Source organism: Onychostruthus taczanowskii, unplaced genomic scaffold (assembly GCF_017590055.1).
Source record: "Onychostruthus taczanowskii isolate IOZ18803 unplaced genomic scaffold, ASM1759005v1 scaffold47, whole genome shotgun sequence".
NCBI classification, from domain to species: Eukaryota; Metazoa; Chordata; class Aves; order Passeriformes; family Passeridae; genus Onychostruthus; species Onychostruthus taczanowskii.
In genome coordinates, this window is record NW_024502236.1 from 5487283 (window position 1) to 5513807 (window position 26525).

Below are 26525 nucleotides of genomic sequence, written 5' to 3' on the forward strand. Positions count from 1 at the left end.
CTGACTTTAATGAGCATTGGATCAGAGCCTAAAAAAGTTTGTTAAGCATGACTTCTGCAGATACTAACAATTTAGCTGAAAATATTTTTCTGGGTATAATCAGACTAAATGCCTTGAGAATAAGTGTTCACTACATATTGGAGTATGTTGCATTAATTAAGTTTTATACATCCTCATGTATAAAATTAAAGTTTTAGAATTTTTTCAACAGTAGAGACAAAGAAATGTACAAAGCACAATTGAATTGTTTCTAATTTCTTTTAAGAAAGAGAAAATGTCATTGTCCACCCTTATTGAATTGTTTTGTTGTATTTCTGTGAAATTGATAAATCTGCTTTAATGTGCCTCTTCAATAAATGTCACCTTCCAGAGCTTGAATATATTTTTTATTGTTTGCAATTGGGTAGTGTGAGATCCTACCAACGTGCTCACCGTTCCCTAGGGGATTGCTGCTGTAGGGGAAAACTGTATATAAAAGGAAATTTCCAAATCAGCAAAAGGTAAAACGTGTAGCTCACACCGTTAAAGGCATGATAAACCTGAGCTGTCATGTATTGATAACTGATGTCCGATACCTTAATTTTATCTTATTGCTCTAGATCAAGGACAAAGTGAATGCTATTATTAATAAAGCCTTAATACTGAACATAGCAATACTAATTTTATGTAAAGTTTCTAACTAATGCAGAGTGCAATAAAAATGTCATGGAGATTAATGCTTTGTGGAATTATCTAATGCTGGATAATAATTTATCTTCCAAAGTTGGCTCCCAGATAGATTCAGACTGGTCTTTTCCAGGTGATAGTTTTTGTCCATTTCTGCTGCCCACAAAAAGAGTTTTCACTCTCTTGCTGTGACACAGGTATGACATCAAAGACGACTACACCCTGCGCATTAAGAAAGCCATGAGCACAGATGAAGGAACCTACACCTGCATCGCCGAGAACCGTGTTGGGAAAGTGGAAGCCTCTGCTACGCTCACCGTGCGAGGTGAGTGCTCCCACAGAGGCAGGGTCCGTGTCCTACAGGATAATTGCTTTCTGATGAGATGGGCCACATCCTTCCCTGCTCTTGTTTGGGTTCCACACACCCTTTGCCGTGCTGGCTGCCTCACTGATTTACAGCGCAGGTGAAATCCTGGTCCTGTTGGCATCTCCTGTGAAATTTTAATTGATTTCAGCGGGATAGGATCCCCCTGCAGTTAAAGTCCTGTCCCTCTTTTTATCGAAGAGCAGATGCATATGTGCATAAGCAAGCACTACAAAACCGTGGGCATAGACATGAATATGAGAGCCATCAGCTCAGGCTATTAGTCACGTTTCTTTCTCTAAGTATGACGAGTAGAGTAACTATATTTATTAATGACAAACATAATACAGATGACATTATTATGGGATTAGCTCTGCCATAATTAATCTCTCTACCACTACCCTTTATCCAAAAAACAAACCTCAGCCAAAGAAAAGAGAAAATCCTAATTAAATTGTGTAAGTATTACAAGGTAAAGACTAATTATTCTCTCCTAAAATATTTGTGGTCTCTAGTATCCGCTCACTGTTTATGTGCTGCTCTTTGGTAAGGAGGTTTTAAGGCTGTTGGAATAATGAGTGTCCAAAATATATTTCGTGGCATTACATATAGACATGCTAAAGATTATGGGGAGAGAAAAAGTTTGTAAGCTAATATTTCTATTTGAGTAAATAGAATATAATAGTTATTACTTCATTCCAAAAGATAAGCAGCAATTTGGCACAATGGATATCAGGCAGACACTATTTCACAGTTTAGTGGTGCATGCTGACGGTTTTCAGTAGAGCTGTGAAAGGTTAATAAAAACATTTTTAGCTTTATCTGTCCTCCTCTTTTCATACACATTAAATCAAATGTTCAAAGCCTCAATGGATTGCTTTATTAGAACTGGGGTCAACTGACCCAAGAGGCCAGCTTCCATTTCCATCCATTTAATGCATGGACACAGTTCAGTTTAATTTGCTGAATTCAAAGAAAAAAAAAAAAGCCGCTGAGTGGCTTTGTAGGGTGGTATGTAACAAAGAAAAGCGAGCATTGTGATAATCTGTTGAAATATTACCTCAGTGTTCACTTTAGACTGTAAGTGACAATGTGTCTCTTCCCATTTTAAGTTGAAGAAATAGGTGTGTAAGAGACTGTTCTTCCCTTTTGTAATATGGGAAAATTAGTCACCACAGCCAACTCCCAGAAACAGTCTCACTCTGTTCCTTTGTCACACGCAGTATCACCGTGTCCAGTAATTCTGGTAACCAATTCCCTGGCTTTTAAACACTCCTAGAACTGTGTCCACTCTGCATATCACTGGAGCAAGCCTTTTGGATTTGCTACCCTGACTTTTAATGTAAACAATAGCTAGAACCCAGCAAAAAAATCCTTTGAAATCACCGAAGCTTGAACCCAATGAAATTAAAGGGAAAAAAAACTCAAGGAAATGTGTAATTCAATCGATCTTCCCCCAGTAAAAGCATGTTTTCATTATCTTGTGTATTTTTCCCCCGGGTTTGTCATTTACAGTCAAATACATAATGCTTATTCAATACAAAGGAAGCCATGATATTAGAAACATACTACATGTTCTGGATATGACAGAAAGTGAGAAAAACAAGAAATTCATTGGAGAAAGCTATTACTCTGAATTTTGTTAAAACAAAGGACTGGGAAATCTCCCAGTGACTTTAAGGGGATGATGAACAAGGGATTTTTTAATAAAAGAAAGCTTTAATTCTGAATTCTTAATTAACATTGTTGTCTGACACTGGTTTTACCACGTCATGTAAAGGAGCAAAACCACTTAGTGCTTCAAAATTTACCCTGAGCTTGTCTTGGACCTTGCAGGTGTCATGTAGTTCCATCTGCACACCTGACAACAACCCTGTAATCCTTAGATGCCATATTCAGAGCTCAATCTTCTTAAGCCAGAGGATGGGGATGCAGTCTGGAAAGTTGCATTACACTGTCACAAACAACAGCAGAATCTGAGTTCTGTGGCCCAGACTCCATATTCTGTCTTGGAAAGATGCGTATCACTCTTACACCTCATCTTTCTGCAGAAGAAGGAATATGTCCATAATGCTGGAAGCCAAAAAGTGTTCCAAGAGATGATGGGTGAGAATGGCAGCAGACTAGACATAGTTAAATGAAATGGGGACACAGCCATGGAAAGGTTGAGAACTAAGAATGCCCTTGCAAGCTCTGTTACCTCTGAATTTGCATGTCTTACATTTGACCCTAGCCTGCACATAAGCACACAGAGCTGGTAATCTTCTTAAAAAAAAAAAAAAGAAAAAAGAAAAAAGAATTGTGCCATTGCTCAGAAATGTGTAATTTTTGCTGCTGATAAAATAAGGGAAGCTTTGCCTACACAGATGCAATCTGGAGTCAATTTTATGTCCAAATTTTCAGCTCTTCTGGAAGAGACGTCTATATTTTATTAGCAGAGGGACTGACAGCTCTCTTCCCCAGCACAAGTATAATGAAGGGCTGTTCTATAACCAAGAAATCACTTGTTGCAGCAGCAACTTTCAATCTCTGTATCAGCCTGAAACAGTATTAACCTGTCAATCATTTAACAGCAATTTTTTAGGAAGCAGAAGTTACCTAAGCAGTGATTTGGGAGGTTCTGGGTTGAAGTCCCTTTGGCCATTTCAGCCCATTTGTTATATTTTCATCAGCACTGTCAGTGATGAAAAAGCACTGTGCTGTAAGCTTTCATGCCCATTATTGAATGAGAAAAACTGTCCTGGGCTTTCTGTAGCCTTTACTGACGTACTGACTGGTCATGCTTAAAATTCATTTGGTATTTTACTCAGAAAGCAAATGCCTTGCATGACATTAGGCAGTGTGATACTTAAATTGATGTGCTCATTGGGATCTAAAAGTTTGTGCTAATGCAATGCAATTTTTCTTTTATCAGGCATTAACAATGATACTTGATGATGGCATGCGAAGATAATAAAAATGTTTTTCAGAGAATGGTTCCAGTCAGCTTGTTCAGATGCTATGCTCAAGTAAATGGGATGATAGTGGCACGTGACTAAACGATAGCAGCAGTGAACATTTGACTTAGGCTGCCATTTGAGGGGTTAGCAATCATGGTAGTATCCATAGTGGAAAGTAACATTACACGTCATGCATTCTGACAGATATTCTTTTCTTTTTTTAATTTCTTTTTTATGTTCTCACTACACCATTGTAATGTCAACAGCTCGCCCCGTTGGTAAGTAACCATCCTTCTATCCATTTTAGCATGGCTTCATGCAATGCTTCATCTTTCATTTGCAGCAGCATTTCACTGGCTGGAATAAGCAGCCAGCGCTTAATAGTTGTACCTGTCTAACACCAGGCAAGCGGTTTTGTCTGCCAAAGTGCTTTTTTCCAAATGTTGTATTTCCTACTGTGTCGTGTACAAGCACATCTGCCAAATCACCAGCAAGTACCGGTCGGTGAAACGGGGTGGGTGTGCCGAGACCGAGCCGCAATCACTCATTTAGGTGTTTTTATTGGTCTGGTTTTGGGCCTGGTGTAAAAGCCACTGAAATCAACAGAAAGGGTTGTGTTGGCTTTGGTGAGCTTCTCCCAGGATCCAAACAATCAGCTCATCCTGCTTTTCCTGCACAGCAGGAAAAGCACAGGCTTTGCATGTCCCGTCTTTCTTGTGTCGTATCATTCAAAGAGTTCTGAAGTGAAGAAGTCCTGAAATTGAAGAGGGGGTGGAGATTTCTGCAGATTTCTGTGCTTGCTGAGGGAGTTCATCACTGATTTCTGCCCTTGGGCCATCTTGGAGTGCAGTTTGGAGTGCACTGTAGAGGATGCAGACTATTTTGAATAACAAGTCCTGAGGAAGACAACCTCTAGGTTTTAAATCCCCATACTGAAAACTTTATTATTTCCTGTGCCTTTGAAATTCTGTAAATGCATAAAAATCTTACTGAAGATAGTGGAAAATTTGCAACTGTCAGTAGCTGAAATTCACTTCTGGTGTTCAGAAATATCCCAAACGTATGATTCAATTTTCTTTCATGAATATTTACTCTGTGCCTACAAGGATTTAGTTTAATGAGCTGCATTGCTCCTCTGATATTTGTAGTTTGTATTTAAAGGTATCTTTTAGAATAATAATATGGTAACTTGCATTTTTTGAATTAGTGTAAAAAGTCAGTACACTAATGGTGTTTATGGAGACTGATGAGGGGTTTGGTCTTTATTTGCTTAGTCAAAACTTTTGTTAGATATATTTGATAGATTATTTGATATATAATGGTATTGATATTATTGATATATTGATAGATTATTTTGTTTGACTAAAGTTTATGAGTTTGAATTAATCTCAGCTCTTCAGTGTTCTAAATTTGGAGGAAGAAAGATTGGAGTAATTTAAAGATAACATCCAGGTTAGGCTTCTGCTTCCAGAACTAGGGTGATCCCATCTTATTAACTTGCTTGAACTGACATCCATGGAACCAAGCCAAATACCTCCACAGTCACAGCATGGCTTATCCACACCTGTAGAATTCCCTGTGCAGAACAGAAATTTACTTTTCTTCATTTGGGATTTTGATAGCAAGCTTTAAACCCAAATCATTACTGTATTGTTTTGATATTACGTTCGTTCTCAAGTAATTCATTCCCAGGAGTTGCAGAAGTGTAAAACTGCAGTAAACTCAGGAGCAAATTTTACTGTGCTTAGAAAATGTGGTGTGAATTTAGTGTGCTTCTTCATTTACTAAGAAATGCCACAAGATTAAAAGTTGCTTGCAGATACTTTTTTTTTTTTTTTTTAACTTTGCTGACTCTTAAAAGACAGGCAAGGAAAAAAAATCATAAAGTGGAGACTGTTTCAAGCTCTGTGAAAACTACATAAAATAAATGACTGGAGATTCACAAGAAAATTATAGGTTTCAACAGTGTTGATAGTGTCTCATTTCACAGCACTGATTCTTTTTAAAATTTTTTCAGGCCATTCAGTCATCACTGATTCCATCTCCAAAGCTTATATAGCAGGTCTTGGTCTCAAGTTACTTTATGTCCAGCTATATGATTGCGTGATCATGCCGTGGTCAATTCCACATATTCCCTGCCTAGGCTATTTTATTTTGTTGAAAGAGAACAACTGTGACAAAGAAATTTATTCTTCTACAGAATTTATTTAGGAAACTGAAATTAGAATGGTTTATCTTGAAATAATTACTATATGGGCATATGGTCCTTATCAAATTATTTAATTTAGTGATTATCTTTGTGACTTGTGAAAAGGATTGTTGACTAAATAGGTCTAATCCTGAAGATGTTTGACATAGAGCTCCCGTACAAGTGTATGCGAGGATTGCTGTGTATAAGCAGATCAGAGTCAGTCACTTGATCCTGTACCTGTAGAAGGACAGTGATAGTGTGTACCTGTATTGCGTTTTTTGCATAAGCACCCGAGATAAAATTAATGTCTGCAGTTCACAGCTCTATTTCATTCAATACTAGGCAAAGGTTAAAAAAGGTTAAAAAAACCAATCCTGGATTTTTATTTAAAGTCTGGTAAGACAAATCAAAGTAGCTTCCCTCTCCACCAAGAAACCCAAGTAGTCTTCTGTTAAAATTGTCATTTAACAAGCACAGGGAGTGAGATCCTGTGGCATTTTTTTTTTTTCAGGAAGTTAACTGGAAGAGCAAAAATACCTCTCCTTACCTAAAGGAAGCTAAAGAAAACACTGTTGTGTACTTAGCTCCCAGCTTTCTAGGAGGATGATATTTTAACAGAAGTACATTTGTATATTTATGTATATGTTACCAAGAGAGCGCTTAAAAGTTTAAATTTTTTTCATGACACCAGAGAATTATCTAGGTACTTCTACCTTCCATCACTGTCTCCGATTCAGTGTTTTGTCTTTATTAGGTTTTAAACAAGACCAAACTTTTTTCCCAATGAAGAGTGGAGAAGATTTTTTTTATTATTTAGATTTGTATTAATTGTTGCAAACAGAATAATCTTCATTATCTAGTCAGTTTTTGCCTGTTTCAAATATTTGTACTCTGTTAGGTATGATATTTTTATTCTAATTTCCGCTTGAACAGAAAATTTAGGAGTGGGATTACCAATTACCATCTTGGGTTCAAGCACTTATTAACAAATGGTTCGTACTACACAGATAAAATGAGGTATGGTGCTGCCCGAGGTGGGTGGCAGCTGGTGAATTTAAAAGCTCTGTGCCAAATTACTCATCATGTTTGAATTTGCTGCTAGGAATAAATGTGTTGCCTGTTTCTAAAATAGATTATTTATAATCTTTTGAAAAGATTTCTGACAGGATTTACAACAGATGGGTTTAGGAAACAAGATATTTATCCCTATTTAGACCATTTCTATAGTTATTTCACTCATTAAGTAGATTTTCCAGACGAGCAAGTTAGAATTTTCTCATTTTTGCATTCTGCTGTATTACTTGTGGCAGTTGGGCAGGAGCATAGCTGCTGAAAGAAGCACAATAGCTGGGAAGAGCCCAAAAGTTTTAGTAACAGTGACCCTCTTTTCAAAGGCGGTTGCTCTACTGCTTTGAGAAGGAGGAGCTTCAAGTGGAATATCTCTGAAGACCTGTCTGATGTCCCAGTTACTTTTTTATTAATAATACAAAAAGTCAGTCAGGTGACAGGGTACCACTCAGTTTGCAAAATAATTTCAACTAAGTCCAAGTGAAAATACAGTTCTTTGCATGTCAGTTGCTTTGAAGTTAGTCAAGTTTACTTGGTCTTTTGTTGTGTGCTGTGGCTCATCTTCCCAAAAAGAGACTTGCATCAAATACCTGGATACCTTTGCCACCAGGATAGAAGTGAAGTATTTGAACTTAGCTATGGGACCAAAGGGAGACTAAGTACAAAAAGAAACTTCTCTGTCACGGTGGTGAAGAGACAGCTAAGACACCTGCCTTGGATTTTCCAAATTTCCTATTAGTTAAATGCAGGCTATTGGCATTTAAGTGCAAAATGACTCTATGATGCATTTCAATCTGCACTGGAAGTTTTCATTACATAAATCAGTGTGGCATGACTTAATGGTCTGTTAAGAGTGGTGCAGCATGAAAAACAATAGAAAGGGCTGTATTTTACAGAAAGTTGTATTAGGTTTTGTGACATTGCTCAGATGGTTCAGATTGGTAAGTGAGAAAGATTTCTCTTTATTCTTCTTTATTCTGACTCTTGCAGAGAAAGTCTATATACAATGAATGTTTTTATTTTTATTACATTCATGAACATATCACCTTCACTTGAGACACTGAGGATTTATAAAATATCAGTAATGTGGATTGGAGCGTGACGAGAGAGATGAGATCCAGCTTGGTGCTACAATGCCATCTTTCAGTGGCAGAAATCTTAAATTTATATCAAAATGTACTATCTTGCCTGTCTGGTACCACTTACAGAAATTTTTGGGAGAGGGTAAGGACAACAGTGGACATTGGGCTTTTTGGACTTAAAATAAAAGATTAAGAGTTAAATAAAGAGTAAGACATCATTATTTTTAAAAAGTCAGAAATTCTTCAGATTTAAAGATAAAAGGTTGCTGCAGGATGAAATTCATATTGCTTTTTATACCAGTAAGAGATTAAAATATGGAGCTGACTTGTTTCGATTTTTTGTAGCCTGTAAATGCCACTCTAAAAATCTTGAAGTCCTTAGCATATCTACTTTGCCTTAAGTTCAGTCGCTGAAGTACAGGAAGTGATCAAGAGTCCCATTATTCTAATTTTTTTTTAATTGCTGAGCTCTAGCTTGGGGAAGTTCTAGGAAGTTTCATGCATAGCTTTTATTTTTGAACTTTCAAAGTTTCTCAAAACATGCTCAAATCAGTGAGAATTGTTTTCCTATTTATTTGGCTTCTGAGTTCTGAGTATATCCATAAGTCTTTGAAGATTAGTGTATAAAAAAGGTCTGTTGATGTGTTGCTCTCCCCAAGCTTTTCCCTTCCTTTCAGTAAAAGGAGTAATTGGTTACTTTTCCTTCAAGAGGAATGTGGAAATCAATACATTAATGTATTCACTTTTCCCTTTGCTTTCTTTGCTCTATTGCTGCCAGCCAATTTACAGCTTGGATGTGATCTCAGTGTTACTCAACAGCAAAACTGTTTGTGCCCTATTCCTTCCATGTTAGCATTGTCAGTCAGAATAAATAGTCATTTTTCTTCCTCTCTCCTTTTTCTCTTTTCATTTAACAGTGTCCCAAATTGAGTAGAGTATCTCCTCTCAGCCTTCTTTATTCTCAAGGGTGAGCAAACCAGGAATTTGTCACCTTCCTCACTATAGGTGCAGCCTGTGAGCCTGTCTGGGCTCTTTACCCTTCTCATCAGCTCCTTAGCTCTTCTCTGCAGCATGTGAATTCATGTCTCTTTGAAGGAGCTAACCAGATTACACTCATTATTTTGATGAAATCCTACTGTATCAGCAAGGGCTGTGCTTTTCCTTTTTAAACATATTGCCAACAAACCATATTCCTATCTCACCTGAAAAAAGGAATCAAGGCATATTACGTGTCTTTTTGTTGGCATAATTTCTTTTGTTTGGCAAGCTCACAGAAAGTAAGAGCAGCACCAGCCATCCCCTAAGGTTACAGCTTACATAACCAAGCAGGCTAAAGTGTTAAGATTTTAGAAGAGCACATCTTTTCTATGTGATCTGAGCAAAAGGTATACCCTGAATCTTAGGCACTTGGAAAAAAGCAAAAAATTATAAAGCATTGTTTAAAGTAGAGAAAGTCCTGAGTAATGGAAGTTATTGGGCAGACAGAACCAATGCTCCCTTTCTTTATGTGCACCAAAACTAAATTAAAAACTTTCTGGATGGGGTTTATCAGTAGCATCTGTAAAACTCCAGGGCTGCTTAAAAGAGATGATTGGACAAGTTATAATAAAGTAGAGATGTATGACTGAATGAGAATAGGCTACAGTCTAACGCTGGGATGAAATTAAGATGGATATTTAAACTAAATATTTAAATGCACTGTAAAACAAAGAGGAGGATGAACCAGGAAAAGTGCTCCTGCTGAAATCAGAGCACTGGAAAATGGGATGGGGGAGTGGAAAGTAGATGCCTTTCTTTATGACTATATAGGAGGCAGACTTGATTTTTTTTTTTTTTAATAGTTATTCTCATTGTATTTTTTATTGACATTAGTCCTAGGGAAGAATGAAGAGCAAATCCTTTTTTCCACCATGCAGGTTTATCCCACTTCATTCTTTTGGGTCATCCAGGGATAAAAGAGAGATTCTGTATATCAAAATATTTAGGACAGTTAGCAGTTTTTATTTATTGATTCTCTAGACTTCTTTCACCTCTTGCAAAGAAGGAAGAAATGCTTATGCTTCCATGCTTTAAGAGATTATCTGCTTTAGTGTTTCAGAGCAACTGAAGGATAAAATGTTGTTATATGTGAAATTCAGAACCTGAATTTAAATTGAAAATTAGAACAATTAGTATGAAAGGAGGTTTAGCATTCTCAAATGATCAAAGTGTGTTCTTTTCACAACACTGTGTTTACACATGGTTCATCTGAAAACAGCAACAAACCAAAAAAGAGGAGTTTCTCAGTTTCCATGAGACAACAGCAGTGTGAAGGATACTTACAGAAGAACTGGTTCTGATATTCTGAATTCCCCCTCCTCTCTCCCTCTTGCTCTGATTCTTCTTCCCCAGTGTTTCCTCTCTTTCAACCTGCCAAAAGTTCTCCCCGCTTGTGCCATGTGCTTCTGTCTTTGTGTATTTGACCTGTTGTTGCAGGACACATGAGAATTAATTGTGAAGCAGTGTCAGTGTTAAAGGTGGCATCCAAGCCATGGATTATCCATGCTTCCCTAGGTTATGGGAAGCTGCTTTCCAGAAGACTCCAGACCAAGCACCCCCTCCACACATGTGATTTTAAAATAATGTGATGGGTGTAATGAAGGGCTTCATAATCTCTTGTTATCCCCACAACCTACCCATTCTTCATTTTTGTGGCAGAACTATTCACCTGAAGAAGAAATCATGAAAGACAGAGAACACTATAAATAGACAAGCAAGAAGACATAGTTAAAAAAAACCCAAAAAAACAAACCAATATACCAAAACAAAAATCATCTACCAAATGAGATTTATGCATCTGTTTCAAAGGCTACTGCTCTCATGCAGCCTACGGAATGGCAGAATAAGAGAGGAGACTCATTTTCCAGGTAACTCAGTTGTAACTCGAGTGCTAAAAAGTTACTGCCTTCCCTGTGTGTGAGCACACCTAATCATTGGAGCACACCATAAGATTAAGATATCTTTTCTCTTTAAAGATATCTTTTCTCTTCAAAGAGAATTATTATCCTTAGCTTCCATTAGTTTATCCTTGATAAGAAAGATCTGATTTAGTAACAGGCCTAAGCTGTCATCCTCTCCGTCTTCTGTAATGGCTCCTTAGTGTCAGAGGCTACACCCTTGATTTATCATTAGTCACAGCTAATAATGCGCTAATAACTTTGTGTCCTAACAAGCACACATCACTTTCAGTACCCATTAAGATGATTTGGACTTTGAGGGAAGAGCTGCTGAATCAGCCCAGGTTTCTGGAGTTTGAGGCTGCACCTATTTTGTTTTCCTCTATTTACTCCATCAGCAATAGTAGCCTTGCAAAAGATCTTTCAAAATTTCTAGACTTTTATATCTGCACTTCTTGGCAGCTTCTGCTAAACATCATTACAAGGTGTATAAATAGGATCTTACAGTGTTATTGTGCATTTGTATGACAAAATCATCTAAAACTTCAATATCTGCCAGACAAATTTAACCAATGACACAGAAAGGTAGAAGATAATGTTTTTTTTCCTTTAAGAATTCCTGTACTGCCTTCCATTGTCCAAGCTGGTATCAGGAACCAGCAAAGCAGTCCTACAGATAAGTAGTTCTATTCCATAGAGGGCGTCAAGGGTTACCTCCCTTTTGAAAATACATATTACTTTAGATGGAGCTCTGTGGGCTTCTCCTGTTCTCTGTGTAAATGTCTTAGAGGCAAGTCTTGATTTGTACTTGTAAGAGTGGAATTGAGTTTGATCTCTTAAAATATCCATGTGTATCAGAGGCAGCTGAGGGTGCCCCATGAATATTGTCACTGCAGTAAGGATTTGAGAGGAGCACTGAGATACCAAGTCTTTGCAAAAGAATATTTCATGAGTATTCCAAAGTAAAAAAGCAATTTGGGGAAGGCAACATTATCTTGTCACCCAGCTGATTGACTTGGCTCCAGACAGAGTGGCTGACTATTTTACCAGGTGAAACCTTGATTGTTCAAATGAAATTAATTGATTGCTGCAGATATACAATGCTGAAAAAGAGTGTGTAGGTGGAAGTCTTAGGTTTGCCTGCTGTCTCTTCCCTGATGGAAGCAGAACTGAGTATTACAGAATCTTGCTACTTTACTAGCCAGTGTGTTTCTACTTGTTCCTCAGAGCTTTTTCCCCTACCATTATCTGAATTTTGCTTACAATATGTACAAGTCAGCATCTTTCCCCTGGCCCCCTTTGAACCAGTCGCAGAAATATATTAATGGCTGATAAACAATTCCATTTAAAATGAAGCCCTCATCTTTATCACTTTAGCTTGCCTAAGCAATCTCCATGATGAATTTCATGTGCAGTTCACTATCAACTGAAATTAGTTGTAATTAAAGGTTGTCAAATCTGTAATTTAAGCCCTTGAAATTTGTCGCTGTCACTCATTTCCTGCAATACTTTTTTTTTTTTTCCAATGGATTTGATCCAAAGTCCACATAAGCCAATAGGAGTATTTCTACCAGCTTTAGTGAGGTTTGAATAAATTCTCATATTCCCTGATAGCATCATAGAATTGTTTCAGTTTGAAAAGGCGTTCAAGATCTTTTAAATACTTCCAGGGAGAGTGATTCCACCACCTCCTTGGACAACCTGCTCCACTTCTTGATAGTCTTTTTGGTGAACAAATTTTTCCTAAAATCTAATCTAAAGCTCCTCTAGCACGACTGAAGGCCATTTCCTCTAGGCCTGTCATTTGTAACCTGGGAGAAGAGACCGACCCCCACCTGGCTACACCCTCCTGTCAGGGAACTGTAGGGAACAAGATCTCCCCAGGCCTCCTTTCTCCAGGCTAAACACCCTCACTTCCCTCAGCTGCTCCTCACCAGACTTGTGCTTCAGACCCTTCCCCAGCTCTGTTCCCTTCTCTGAACACAGTCCAGCTCCTTAATGTCCTTCTTGCAGTGAGGAGCCCAAAACTGAACACAGGATTGAGGTGTGGCCTCAGCAGTGCCCAGCACAGGGGACAATCCCTGCCCTGCTGCCACATCACTGCTGATCCAGACCAGGTGCCATTGGCTTTCTTGGCCACCTGGGCACAGCTGGCTCCTGTTCAGCCACTGTCAACCAGCACCTCCAGGTCTTTTCCTGCTGGGAAGATTTCCAGCTACTCTTCCCTAAGCCTGTAGCACTGCCTGGGATTGTTATGACTCAAGTACGGGACCCAGCTCTTGGCCTTGTTGAACTTCCTACAATTTGTCTTAATTCATTGATCCTGTCTGTTGCAGTAGAAATATTAGAAAAAAACTTGCTAAAATATCTACTTTTAATTAAAATCACCAATATAATGTATGAACCCAAGGGCATCTGGTCTGGGGAAGGTACTGTGAGCAAGTTATGATAATAAAATTCCCATAGGATCCTTGAATTCCATGTGAACTCCAAATCACAATATCAGCTGAGAAAACTGTCACTGGAAAAAAAAAATGTTGCTAGTACTTGATATGGTATCAATGTACTTTTTTGCTACGAATTCACATTTTTTTGTATCAAATTTCCCCTCCCCTTCTGAGTCTTCTGCCACATTTCTTATCAGATGACCAGAGTTCACCCACAAGAGATGAACTTTCTGTCTCAGTCAAGCTTTTCTGCATCAGCAGCTTTATCAGCTCCTGTTGACTCAGTGTAACCTTTAGTATTCAGCAGCAGTATCAAGAAGAAATGCATGAAATCCATCCTATCAGATTAAAGATTCTGCTAACTATTAAGATTGGAGTAGAGTTGAGAAATCCCTTTGAAGTAATATGCAGCTTTTTTATTTGGTATTTTTTTCTTAAAGCTCTTTAACACCAGAGCAGGGGCTACTTTCATATACATTTATTAACAGCATAAAATATCCATTCAGTCACGCATAAAACACCAACATTCTAAAAGAGTGCAATAGAATGCACTCTTTCTATTTTGTACAACATAACTAATGCTCACTACTGCTCATGCTTTTCTGTCTCCATTTTAGTTCCTGCAGTCGAATACTGTTCTGTGCTGTAAAAACAGTTCTGAACATGATGTGATTAACCTTAGGGTCCCCCCATCCCCTCATCTCAAAGCCCCCTCGTACATGGCCTGTGCTTTCTATTCATGTTCAACCATCTTATTTCCATATCATCTATTAGCATAACAGAGCTCTAGTGTGACATTGATTGAAGCCAGCGCTTGCTGAATGCAGTATCAAAGCATAATTTGCCAAAAATCAAATCTAATTTACTGTGTACAATTTAAATTTCTCAAGTAAAAAAGGTGAGGAATTTTCAATAGAAGTGTATTGGGTCTGTAATCTTAATTGTTCTTTTTCTTCCCATATTTTTGGCTAGTCTGCTGGAATCCAAGCAATATATTTCATTTTAGAGCCACTGTCTTTGACTTTCAGATGTCAGTTAAGCAAGAGGTTTTCCACTCTGCTTCTTCCAATCCAGTTTATGTTACATCTGAAATAATAAAAAGTAATAGTCTGATAGGCACAGCACTTGGTTTGCTGCATCATAAGTTTTTTCAACAGATCCTTCTAATGATCTTAATGTTTAGCTTGAACTAAGCATTAAAGTACCACATAACTTTAACAGCTGAAGCATATCAAGCCTGCTGTTACTTCTCTAACTGTACATTTTCAGAATGTTTTAGAAATTCACCTACTTTGAGAGCAGCAATAATCGCTTGAATAAATTTTGCCCAATGTTCCAATGAAGCCACGCTTGGAGCAAGTCATGATCTCACTTAACCCTTCTGCAGAATGCAAATAATAACATTTGTCTGTATTTATAAACAGCATCCATATGTGAGCATAATGAGCTCTCTTTTTAGGAAAATTGAAGAACCCAAGTGCTTATTCTGTCAAAGAAGCCTTGTTGTCTCTGAGCAGGGTCATGCTGCATTCTCTGGGGATAATGACAGTCACAGTGTTTGGGTAGTTACATTTGACCAAGAATTACTCCTGCAATTATGAGCTGTTACTTTCAGTTTTCAAGTTCAACTAGAAATTGACAGATAAAACAAACAGTCTTTAAATGCTGTAAACAATGGTATTTTTATCAGAGGCTGTCTGTAAACAGAGCTATAGCTGAATATGACAACAAACTATGACAAAATTAAGATTTCCTTCATTATATAACTGCATCCTTGTATAAATTTTTAAAAAATCCATGCAAAATTTTAGTTTTCAAAAATTATGTTTTTCGTGTCCTTTAAAAATATGGCACTAAATAGTTTGGCTGAAGAAACTGGTTTTGTGCTTTATTTAATGTGAGTAAAAGCTCTGATTGATTTGTTTATATAATGAATTTCTAGTAATTAAGGCTGCAGAGCAAAGCTAAAAAAGATATTGTTGCATAACTACGTTAACTATGTGATTGTTTGCTGGAGTCTTTAGAAAGCCTGACCTAGTAACTCTGAGGCCAAATATCTACTTAGGGTAGATATGGTGGTATGGTCAAATGGTGGAGAGGACATGGTGTGGTGCAGGGAGAGAATAGAGCAGCAGGGTCAGTCCATGTCAGAGCTACAGATTTATTTTCCTTGTCTGATTGGGGAAAAAAAAATAGAGGAACTTCTTTCTGCTCTTAGGAAAATGAGAGATATTGAAAACTAGGAAACAAGGAACAGGTCAAGAACTGGAAACTAGGTAGAAGCCAGGGTGTGTATTTTCTCATTTCATTGTTCCTTGACTACCAAATTATCTTAATTTGATCCTTAGAAGGTCTGCTACAGTGACAAATTCAATTGTGTGGTATCTGTTTAGAGCTCTGAGTTATAGATTTACAGTAGAGATCTGTGTGTGTGAGAGTGTTTCAGATGAACCTTTAAACTTGCCTCTCTTGCATTTACTCGGTTACGTGATTTGAAGGACAGGCTCATGGAAGTGCCATGCCCTTCTTGCCTCTGTTGATCTGTTTGAGAGCACTGTCTGTGCACCTCCCAGGGCACCAAGCAAGCCTAAGAAGTGAATTATCCATCCATCCTGCTTAGGATAGATCTGTGGGATGGTCTCCTGGCACCAGGTTTTTAGGTACCATAGGAGGATTGTGGTCTTGGAGCCACCCAAACACTGCACTGATTAGCACACTGTCATTTCCTGGCACCTGTGAGGCTGCATGGGGATATGCTGGGTGGAACAAGGTGAGGGAAACCCAAGTAACTCACTGCAGCTCAGCACTTGAGGAGTGGTGTAGCATGAGTTCAGTTCCTAGAGTATGTTTAGCAGCACCTTATAGAAACCTCAAAACACCTGTCTGTAAACAAGCAGCAAGAGGGCACCATATCCTTAGTCCTGCCTGTTCATGAGATTAACACCTCCTAAGGTGGAGGAAGAGGTGGACATTTCTCTCCAGAGACCCAAACCTCTCTTTAGGAGTGTGAGGCAGAAGAAAATACCCTCTACCTTCTCAACTGATTGTGATTTATGTTTATTAAGTGCTTTACAGTTCTTGCTTTAAGAGTGTCAGTGCTACTCAACTGATGCTCTTTAGACTCCTGCTGATCTGTAAAGCCTTGGGAAGTATCTCATGAGATCACTGCAAAGTGTGTTTCAAGAGAATCAGGTCTGCTCACATTTCTATGCAGTTAGCAGGTTTGTGTCTGTGCTGTCAGCAGGTGTAATCGGAAGCTGGGTCTTGATTGCTCTTCGTGCCTAATTAAATAGTTTGTAATTATAATGCTGAAAATACGGTTTTCTAAAACACTTAAATTCTGTTTACCTGAAAGCTTAGTGTTCCTAAACCATCCCTCTGCACACCCACAAAACCAGTAGTGGAATAGAAGAAAACAAGGGTGGGTTGAGGGGTTTGAGTTTCTTTTGTGCTTTTTTTCCCCTGCTTCAGCCTGCCCCAGAAGTTAACTAGTCTTTTGGTAAGAATATTTGAAGATGCTGCTTACAATTTTAAAATATACAAAAGAGTACAAATCCCAGTGAATTCCAGTGATGAACCAAGAGTACAGAGTTTTCATGTCACACACAGAAAAATAATTTGCTTTACTTCTACATCATGCTCAACATAGTTACTGATTTATTTATCTCAAATTCTTATAATCCTTGTAATCCTTATAAATCCTGAATCTTTATTTTTTTAAGTTTATCTCAAATCCTCTAACACTTCTTCCCCAGTCTCTTTCTACTCATTAGTACCTTCTCTACCTTTACATTCCCAAGCATTGACTCTCTATTCTCCAGCATTACCCTCCAGTCAAACTATGCCCCTCTCTTAGAAATTGTTCACTTCTGACTGTGCTTCCTGGTTCCCTATGACTGAACACTGTTAATGCCAGCAACTTGAAAACACAGCCAGTCCTGCTTCTTCTTTCTTGTTTTAACTCCAGTCTCCTTTTTCTTTTCCTTATGTCTTCCTTACTTCCTGAAATACCTCTTCCTTCTTACTCACCATTCACCTCTCCCCATCAACTCTTCAACTTTTGCTTCTTTCTACTCTTTAAACTAGCTGAAACCTGGATTTGCCAAGTCTGTGTTCTTTTAGCAATGATTCTTTTTACAGCAAGTCCTCCTCCCCACACCATTCTTGACCACACTGCTTCTAAAAGGAGTAAGGGAGCTCTTGAACTTGGGTTCTTTTGCTGTCATTCAGACCTTCCTCTCCTTCCTCAATCATTTTTAAAAGTCCAGAGGGGCAGATTAAGAAAGTCAGCCTGTTTATCCTAATTCATACCTTGCAATGCACGATAGCTCCAGCAAGCTCTGTGAAGTGTGAGAGGATCTGAGGGTGCTGATGCCTTTCCAGAGTAAAGGTAGAATACATCCAGACCCAGCAACATAAGCACCTGACTCCTGCTCTTTAGCATTTAGTGTTGTCAGAATTGACTCTAGCATGTATGGTTGTAATGTTTCTTTCCTTTTTTAATTTTTTTTTTTAATACCTGGGGATGTCACATACATATATTGCTGCTCTCTGTCGCTGTTGTTGTTTCTGTTTATATATTAATTCTGTCTATACTAATAAATGTTTCTGGTGTCATGTCCTCTGACATAAAACAAATCTCCATAATGTTGTCTTTTTCCTTCAATATTCCCTTTCTCTCCCTTGCAAAATATCCTAAACTTACACCATGTTTTTTTCTTACCTTGTAGCTCCCCCACAATTTGTGGTGAGACCACGAGACCAGATTGTAGCCCAGGGTCGAACTGTGACTTTTCCTTGTGAAACTAAAGGAAATCCCCAGCCAGCTGTTTTCTGGCAAAAAGAAGGAAGTCAGGTAAGTTGCAAGCACCCCATAAGTCTTTCAAGTCTTTCTAAAAAGTTGTATTATTAAATTTTAAGGAAAATTATTTGTACTATCTTTCACAGTTCTTTTAATCTTCCACAGAAATTTGTCTTTTTAAACTATCACTACGCTCTACTGAAATTTGTATCCTTTTTTTTAATATTTTGAAGAACACAAAGGCCATTTAAGTTGTTGAAACTTTTGCTAGGCACTGTACAGATGAGTAGAAACAGTATATATGTTAAAGGCTTTTTGTTCTGAAGCCCCCAACAAACAGGTGGGTGAGACAGGCACAGCAGATAAAAAAAGGTATGACTCAATTTTGAACTAATCAGAGCCAGTAATTGCAGTTCACAACCTGTCTAGACATGATCAAGCAAAATGTATCCAGCAAGCTGATTTGCATTGGCATTTTCTCATAGAGCATACAGATAAAGGTTTTGAGCACACAGATGCTTTCTTCAGTAAAATTGTCTCAAGAAATTTCCAGATCTGGTTTGGAGATTTGGAAATCGGGATATTTACCTGATCCTCTTTGAAAACAAAAGTTGTGAGGCAGCAATTGGTGCTGCCGTCAGCCCATACTAACTTTATAGCTTAGTATCTGAATGTGATGCCACAGCATTTCTTTACTGGAGGCATTGTGTGTACCAGCTCAGGTAAAAATAAGAGCTGAACCATAGATCTCCTGCTCTGCCCCACCTGCTTCTGTTTCACCTTCTCAGATCAGAAAGCTGGTCCAGAATGACAGGACCAGGCTGACAGCATTTTGTGTTCTACTGTCTTGGTGGCTTACAAAGACACAAATGATGACTTTGTGAGTGTGATTATTTTATTGTCTGAATGCAAGCTAAACCTTCAGTGTGTATCTCTCAGTGTAATATTTAGAAAAATTTAGATGCCTCCAAGGATCACATCCTGGAAAACATAGTATTGTGAGTCTCACTAAGGTGACAATTTTTCCAAGGGGAAAGTAGAATAGCATACTGAAATTAAAATAGGAAGTACTGATGTGCTAGCAAACATTTCAAACCCCTTCCTTGTAGAGCATTTTAATAACATGGTAATGTTTATGTAAAGTGAGCTTATAGTGTCACACTTGAATCTAATAAAGTGGACATCCATCATGCTGTAATAAAGAGAAGAGCTTCTAATTAAAGTAGGACATCATTTTCAGGATTAAAGTCATTTAGCGTAATTGAAAAGTGCTAATACTCTATTTTATCCTCTTCCATTGGTATCACTTCAAGGGTAAAAACATTTTAAGGTGAAAATGCATCTTGTGTCTTTAATTGAATGTTATTACCTACTGATTGTACAATGTTGAAGCTGCTTAATTACAAACCTGGAAAATTAATTACCATATTGAGAACCAGATCCCTAAGGGTTAGAATAGACTTTTTTGGCAAATAAATGCAACATAAAAATTGATACTTCCATGGTTTATAATCAAACCTTGAAACATGGCTCAATGTAGTTTACAACATTCTCATGTTAATCTTAATTGATCATCAGTGAAGTAACACAGGTTGGGGTTGCCATCTCAGTGTATAACTTGCTAGATTTTGCAGTTACATGCCACAGAGTGAGTGAGTTTCCACACAGTGTATATCATCATAGTGATGGAGGGTGGAATTTTTGCCAAATCACAGGATTTTTCACCTTTGCCTCCCAGCTAGAAATTGTTGCTTGTCTCTACAACGCTTTTAGGGGACCTGTTTGCAGCATCACTTTCAGTGTTCAAAGTAATATTATATAGTCACATTATCCCACTCCAGTAATTGTAGGGCATTTTTGGTTGTGAATCCATTTCTCAGTCCTGCCTTTTTGAGCACAACCAGCTGGAAGGGAGGGGAGCTGTTCCCTCCTGAGTAATTTTTTGTGCCAGTCTGTGTATAAACAGCTGGTCCTTTGTGCTTGGTAGGCTTTTCCCCAGAGCCAAACAGCCGCTTGCTGATGACATGTGCGAGGGCAGGGCGTGTGTAACCTTTAGACTCCATGGATTAAATTCTTCCTTGAGATAAATTCAGTGGTACTATATTAGGGATGGCTCTGCTCCCTCTGTTTGCAGCATACCACCATTGTGCCCAGATGAGCAACCCAACAGCTAATTAAAACCAGTGAAATTGGGAAAAGCATTTTAAAAGGGGTTGTACTGTAATTTAGGACAAGTTATAGTTCATAGTTATCTGGTCTTTGAAGGTTGGAGTTCTGAGACTGGTGAACTCCTCCTGATGTATGGAATATTCACTGGGACGTGGTACCTTTCCTGAACAGAGAAGCCCATACTGAAGATATAAATAAGGACTGATTCCCTTTTGTAATGAAGTGATAAAGAGGGTTCTGGAGTATTTTTCTCTTAAGAATTAGGAGCCTAATCCTTGTACTGTCTTTTACATTCAGCTTGATTTTACACTTTACATAATGAGTGATAAATGAAATCAAGATCAGCTATGTCAAATTTCTCCCCTTTCTCAAAATATTTACTGAAGTTTTCATAATACCCTCATGCAGTATGTATCTTGTACCAGGTAAAACTTTTTATTCTGAAAGTTTCAAGGCAGTTCAGAAAACAGGGCAATTATTTGAGACCCACTTAGTCCTATAACCTCAAATTGTTTCAGAATTTTAACAGTTTTTTCCTATTGTCTGGCATGTTAACTGGATGAATATTGATTTTTGAGAAAAAGTTTGCTGTTATAAATTTCTTAAACATTGCTATTGAAAGGCAGTAAAAGAAAAGCCTAGTGTGATGAGTAACTCAGTAGGTTATACAATTATAACGCTACTTGGAATGTTGGATCTTATTTAAAGCATATCTCTTTCCTTTTGCTGCCAAAACTGTAGAGATAAAGGCATGAGTTTCACTTAAAAATAGAATTTGCTTCTTATTTGAATTCTTACTTGTTTCTTAAGCAGTTTGTTTCTTATCAGTTCCAAATAATTTTTGTAAACCATCGAGGCCTGTTTCAGAAGGAACAGATCTGCAGAAAATTCATTCAATACCCTATTCTGCACTTTTAGATTTTTTTTTAGTCAATACAGACAAGCTTAAAAGTTAGTAGGGAGTTTTCATTAGAAAGCACAGCAGAGCTAGACAGGGCTGCAGTAATGACTGAAAGATTATCATGGTAACATTGTTTTGGGGTGTTCCTGATGCAAACAAACAATAGAGTCTGGATCTCATGTCAACTTCATAGAGTCTTGTTGAGTTGACATGAGATCCAGACTCTATTGTACTGGAATTACTGTTGTTTAATTATTGCTTAAGCTGTCTCATTGGGCAGTGCTGCTTGGGCAATGCTCATTGGGCAATGCTGACCTTTCTCTTCACATTGCCTTCCTTTTCCTCTTCTTATTTATTCACAAGGGCTGTGCCAGAGGGTATAACTTTTTCCTTGAAAACACAGCTCTCACCACTAAAACCTTTTTGGGTCTGTGGTATCGATTCATTCAGTCCTTCATCATATGCAATGACTACTAGAGCCATTCCAGTTATTATTATTGACATCTCTCTTTTCTCCAATCTAGCCCAAAGGCAAAAACTAATCTCCCTGTTTTGTGCTAACTGATATCTTATCCTACATGAAATTATTTTTTTCTCTCTGATGGTTTCCACATCAGATTAATACCCTTTCTATTCACCCTCCAAGCTCCATGCTGCATTTCTCCTTTGGTTTATCACAATTTTAATTTCCTTTTACTTCTCCTTTAAACTCTCATGCTCTGCCAGCTTCTCCTACCTTATGACATGCCTCTGTCTTCCTCCCAGCTTTACTTATGTGCCATGCTCTTACTTCTTTTCTCAGAACATTTTCATAGCCAAACAATAGTGCTCTGCTCCCTCAGGTCTCCAGGATTCAGTGCTTGCTGCTAGTTTTCTAGTGTTTGCTGTAGTGTGATGTCTTCTGGTTTGATAGCTGAGTATATTATTACAATTGCATTCAGAATGAAGATGAAGGTGTCACAAGTATAAATCACTCAGGTGTGATTGTTGGAAAATGTCTCCTTGCCTACACCCCAGTCAGAACACAGCACTGTGAGCTGTCAAAAGGCTGTTTCTAATTTAAACTGTGAGTTGCCCAAGGCAGGAAAAGCAGCTCTCTGTGTTCATAAAGTCAGAATCTCACTTACTTTTTGTCCTCGATTATTTATAGTACTTTTAAGGAAAAATCATTGTCTCTGTAGCTGAAGGAAAAGTGGTGCTTTTGTGTTTTGAATTGATGTGAGATGAATTGTCTTTGCAGAACCTACTCTTCCCAAACCAGCCTCTGCAGCCCAACAGCAGATATTCCGTGTCACCAACCGGGGACCTCACCATTACCAACATCCAGAGGTCTGATGCAGGCTACTACATTTGTCAAGCACTGACGGTTGCTGGAAGCATTTTAGCAAAGGCTCAGCTGGAGGTTACTGATGGTGAGCTGTTAGAAATTACTATTGTTTTTTCCTGTCAAAAGTACATTAAAAGCAGTGTAAATAAAGGCGTATGAGATCACATAAATCATACAAGTAAATGGACAATTTTCTATAGGAAATAAAGTGAGAAAAGGTATTTGCCTATGGAGTAAAAGGCATCAAAGTCTAGTTTGCCTCTTACTTGCTTTCTGGCGGTTTGTTAATAATGGAAAAAAGGGACAAACCAGCTTAGCATTGGTCTGGTAAGAAATTAAGCTGCTTGGTTTGAAAGAGCTAAGATAGGACTGCAAAACCAAAACCCCAAAAAAAGGAGAATGAATAGGTTTGTAATTAAAGCAGTGAACTAAAGTGCAAAGAAATGTATCTCCATTTCCACCAGTCTTCAAGCCTATCTTAGACATGTAGGGGATGTGTCTTTAGCTCAATTATATCAAGACAGTTGCTCTGAAGGTGGTAGAGTACCATAGGTTTAGAAGCCCTTTAGTCCCTCCATGAATAAAGCACCAGCCTCAGAGCTGTGTTCCAAGAATGCCTCAGTAGGGGTAGGTGTGAAAAAAGTAATGAAAATCAATAGGAAAATAAGAGTTTTCAGGAAAGGAAAAGAATAACATGGTCTGTCTTGATGCTTTTCATTTCAAATTTTTGGGTTTGATATTCATCCTGCCTTGAGGTTTCCCATCTACAAACATGAATCCTTTTCATATGTCAGAAATCCTGTTGATATCCCTCTTCATCTTATTGTGGATAGAAGGCAGTTTGCATCCTTTCATGTTAGCGAAGAAAACAAGAGAATCCCTCTTATATTCAGAGACAGTGGCATTCCCCAGCATCATTATTCCTTATCTTAACTGACACATTAAATATCTCCTGACAGACTTTGATGAATTTTTGCCATTAAAACTGTTGTTATATGCAGAGGTCTACTTTTACTGTTCCCTTAGAGACCTGCCTGCACCATGAAAGTTTGAAAAGATGTCTAATTTTGAATAATCTGCCTTTTCACAAGAGCATATTCATCACAAGTGACAGGTAGAGAGGTTCAGGCTCGTATTATAGAGGTTTGAGCATTAATTTGATGCCTTTTCTTTGTTTTCCACAAGCTGCCTATATTTTTATGACAAGGGGAAATAATTTCTGCCTTATCTTTGCATCTCTTCAAGCACATTGCTTTTCTATAGTTTCTGGAGACTAGAGACTTGGCTTTGCTCTGCAATCTCTTTAAGTCCTTTCTCTCATGGTCTATGACAAAATGATGCATTTTCATTCAATTCAAATTTAAATGTAGATTAAAAGGTCATTTAAAAGGAATAGAAAGGCAATATTTTTTAATATCTGTCCATAGTGCTGCCTGATTCAGGGCCATGACTGTGATTGGAATAAATAGAACACACAAACATTGGCTGGGAGGACATTGAGCTGTTAAATGGTCACACCTGCTGATGCTGCACAGATTTACAGCAACAGGCGCTGAGTGGATCAAATCAGGTTCAAGGATGCTAGTGATGAGAAATTCTTCCTTTTGACAGCCAAGGGCTTTGATCCACCTTTATCTTTTTCTTGTGTGGGGAAAAAAATAAATCCTAATTGATCTCTTTGGAATTTTCATTAGTTTGTTTTGAAAGCCAAGGGAAAGTGTCCCTGCTGAAAGTCAAGCTCATCTCCGGTTAATGCTGATTAAAGGCAGCGTGCATTCCACATAGCTCGAGAGAGCATTAGATGGTGGCTCTGCTGCTCAGGGAGTGCAGGGCCTGCCTTCCTCAAATGCTTTCCAGAACCCACTGTCAGCATGATCATTATGAAATAATACAAGATTGCTTTATAGAAATACCATTTCATCCCAGAGTCAAAGGGCGGGTGAGGTCAAAGAAAAGTGCCAAAACAACATGATGGAGCTGAGATTATGTGAATAAATGTACCATTAGATCACAGATATTTTTTTAATTGCTTTTAGTTAGGAAGTTAACCATAAATGTCTAAATAATCTGTTTTGGTTGATGCTGAGCAGAAGTTATGGGAGCTAATGACTTTTATCAGCAGGGAAATCTAATTTAATAGATTTAAGAATATAATAAAAGATAAACACTGTGCGTGCTAGCTATATGCTTAAGCATTAGTGTTCTAGTTTTTGGCTGGTGATTTCAGTTTTACTTCCTAGCCCAGAATTTTTCTGTTTGGTTAATGATTTAATAATAGTGGCGAGCCATCTTTTTCATTTTGAACACATTTTTGTTTGATCCAGAGTAATTTAGATCCAATTGAAGTTCCAATACAGAATGAAAACATGTAATGTGCAGAAAAACAAGTGCTTAATTATACCATATATAGCAGTGTTTCAGTTGTTACATTTTTGCACTTACAAGTCTTTACTGGAAATATTTTTGACTCAAGTGTTCACATGAGAAGAGATTACTAGCTGTGATGAAATGTGCTGAGTTGAGTGATAATTTTGCTGATTATGGACTGTGCTAAGAGCCTTCAGCATATTTGAAATTCAAATCTTGTATTTTCTTGAAAGGCTATCATGTAATTCACTGTCTAACGCACATCTGGAAAAGCAAAATCAATTGAAAAATTGAAGAATCTTAGCATCCTTTCAAACCCAAGAAATGAATATGCAGCTCACAATCTTATAATGACAGATCATGCAAATAAACCAAGTGCTTCCATCTCTGTCTATGCTCAACATAAAAGGAATAGTTTCCAATTAGTATTGTGTTAGTATTTGTCAATCATGCACAGAATGTTTTGGAGAAGATCTTAATTTCTCTTCAGTAGTTATTAAAATGTATTAATAAATGTTTCACAGTTTACTTGTCTACAAATCTGACCACCATGATTCTTAACCCTCATCCAAAATATTTTAAATGTTTTATAGCAAGTGTGACAGTTTCAAACAGGAGAAATTCAGAACAACTTCACAGCTTCCTGTGAATCTCTTTCCCAAAAAAAAAAAAAAAAAAAAAGATGAGGGATTGGTCTCTGCTTTTCCACCTGCCAGACAGAACCCTGCCCTATCATGAGTGTTCATGATGTGGATTTCCTTACTTTTGTCTGATTTCACCCATCATTTCACCAGGAAAATTTTTAAAATTTTGATTTTTGGAAGGTAAAGACTTCATTTTGTCTTTCTCTTAATTTCCATTGTAATTTGGCCATATATCTCCCAAATTTAAATATGGTTTCAGTTGATCCAAATTGCATTTGTAATGAATAAACTATTCATGAACAAATATAATTTGTCCTTTTGCTATAATCACTTCAAAAATTATGATGCATTTTAACACAAAAGGAATCTGTTAATTTTTCAGTTACTAGAATATGTGGATGTATGGATATTGGCAAATAGTTTCAAAACCATTTTAAAAATTAAAGTAATTTTGAAATCAATTTCTGTTTTACCATGCATTTTGTGGGCACACAAAATGTTTTTGTGGAAGAAATACGGAAGTTTCCAGATAGGAGAAAACTATGAAAACAAACTAATTAAAATGTTTTAAAAGCAACTGACAATCCCCACACCATTTTGTGGCTATTTTTCACTAGCCCTCT

The 26525-nt window shown here is 37.7% G+C and overlaps 1 protein-coding gene across 1 annotated transcript in view; it reads left to right on the forward strand.

Annotated features, from left to right (window-relative positions):
- Positions 1-26525, forward strand: part of ROBO2 (roundabout guidance receptor 2) — a 405555-nt gene that overhangs the window by 314896 nt on the left and 64134 nt on the right. The window contains exons 6-9 of the mRNA XM_041414778.1: positions 864-991; positions 4236-4247; positions 18424-18548; positions 22805-22976. Of these exons, the coding sequence (XP_041270712.1) occupies positions 864-991; positions 4236-4247; positions 18424-18548; positions 22805-22976 (437 nt within the window). The remainder of the gene's footprint in view (positions 1-863; positions 992-4235; positions 4248-18423; positions 18549-22804; positions 22977-26525) is intronic.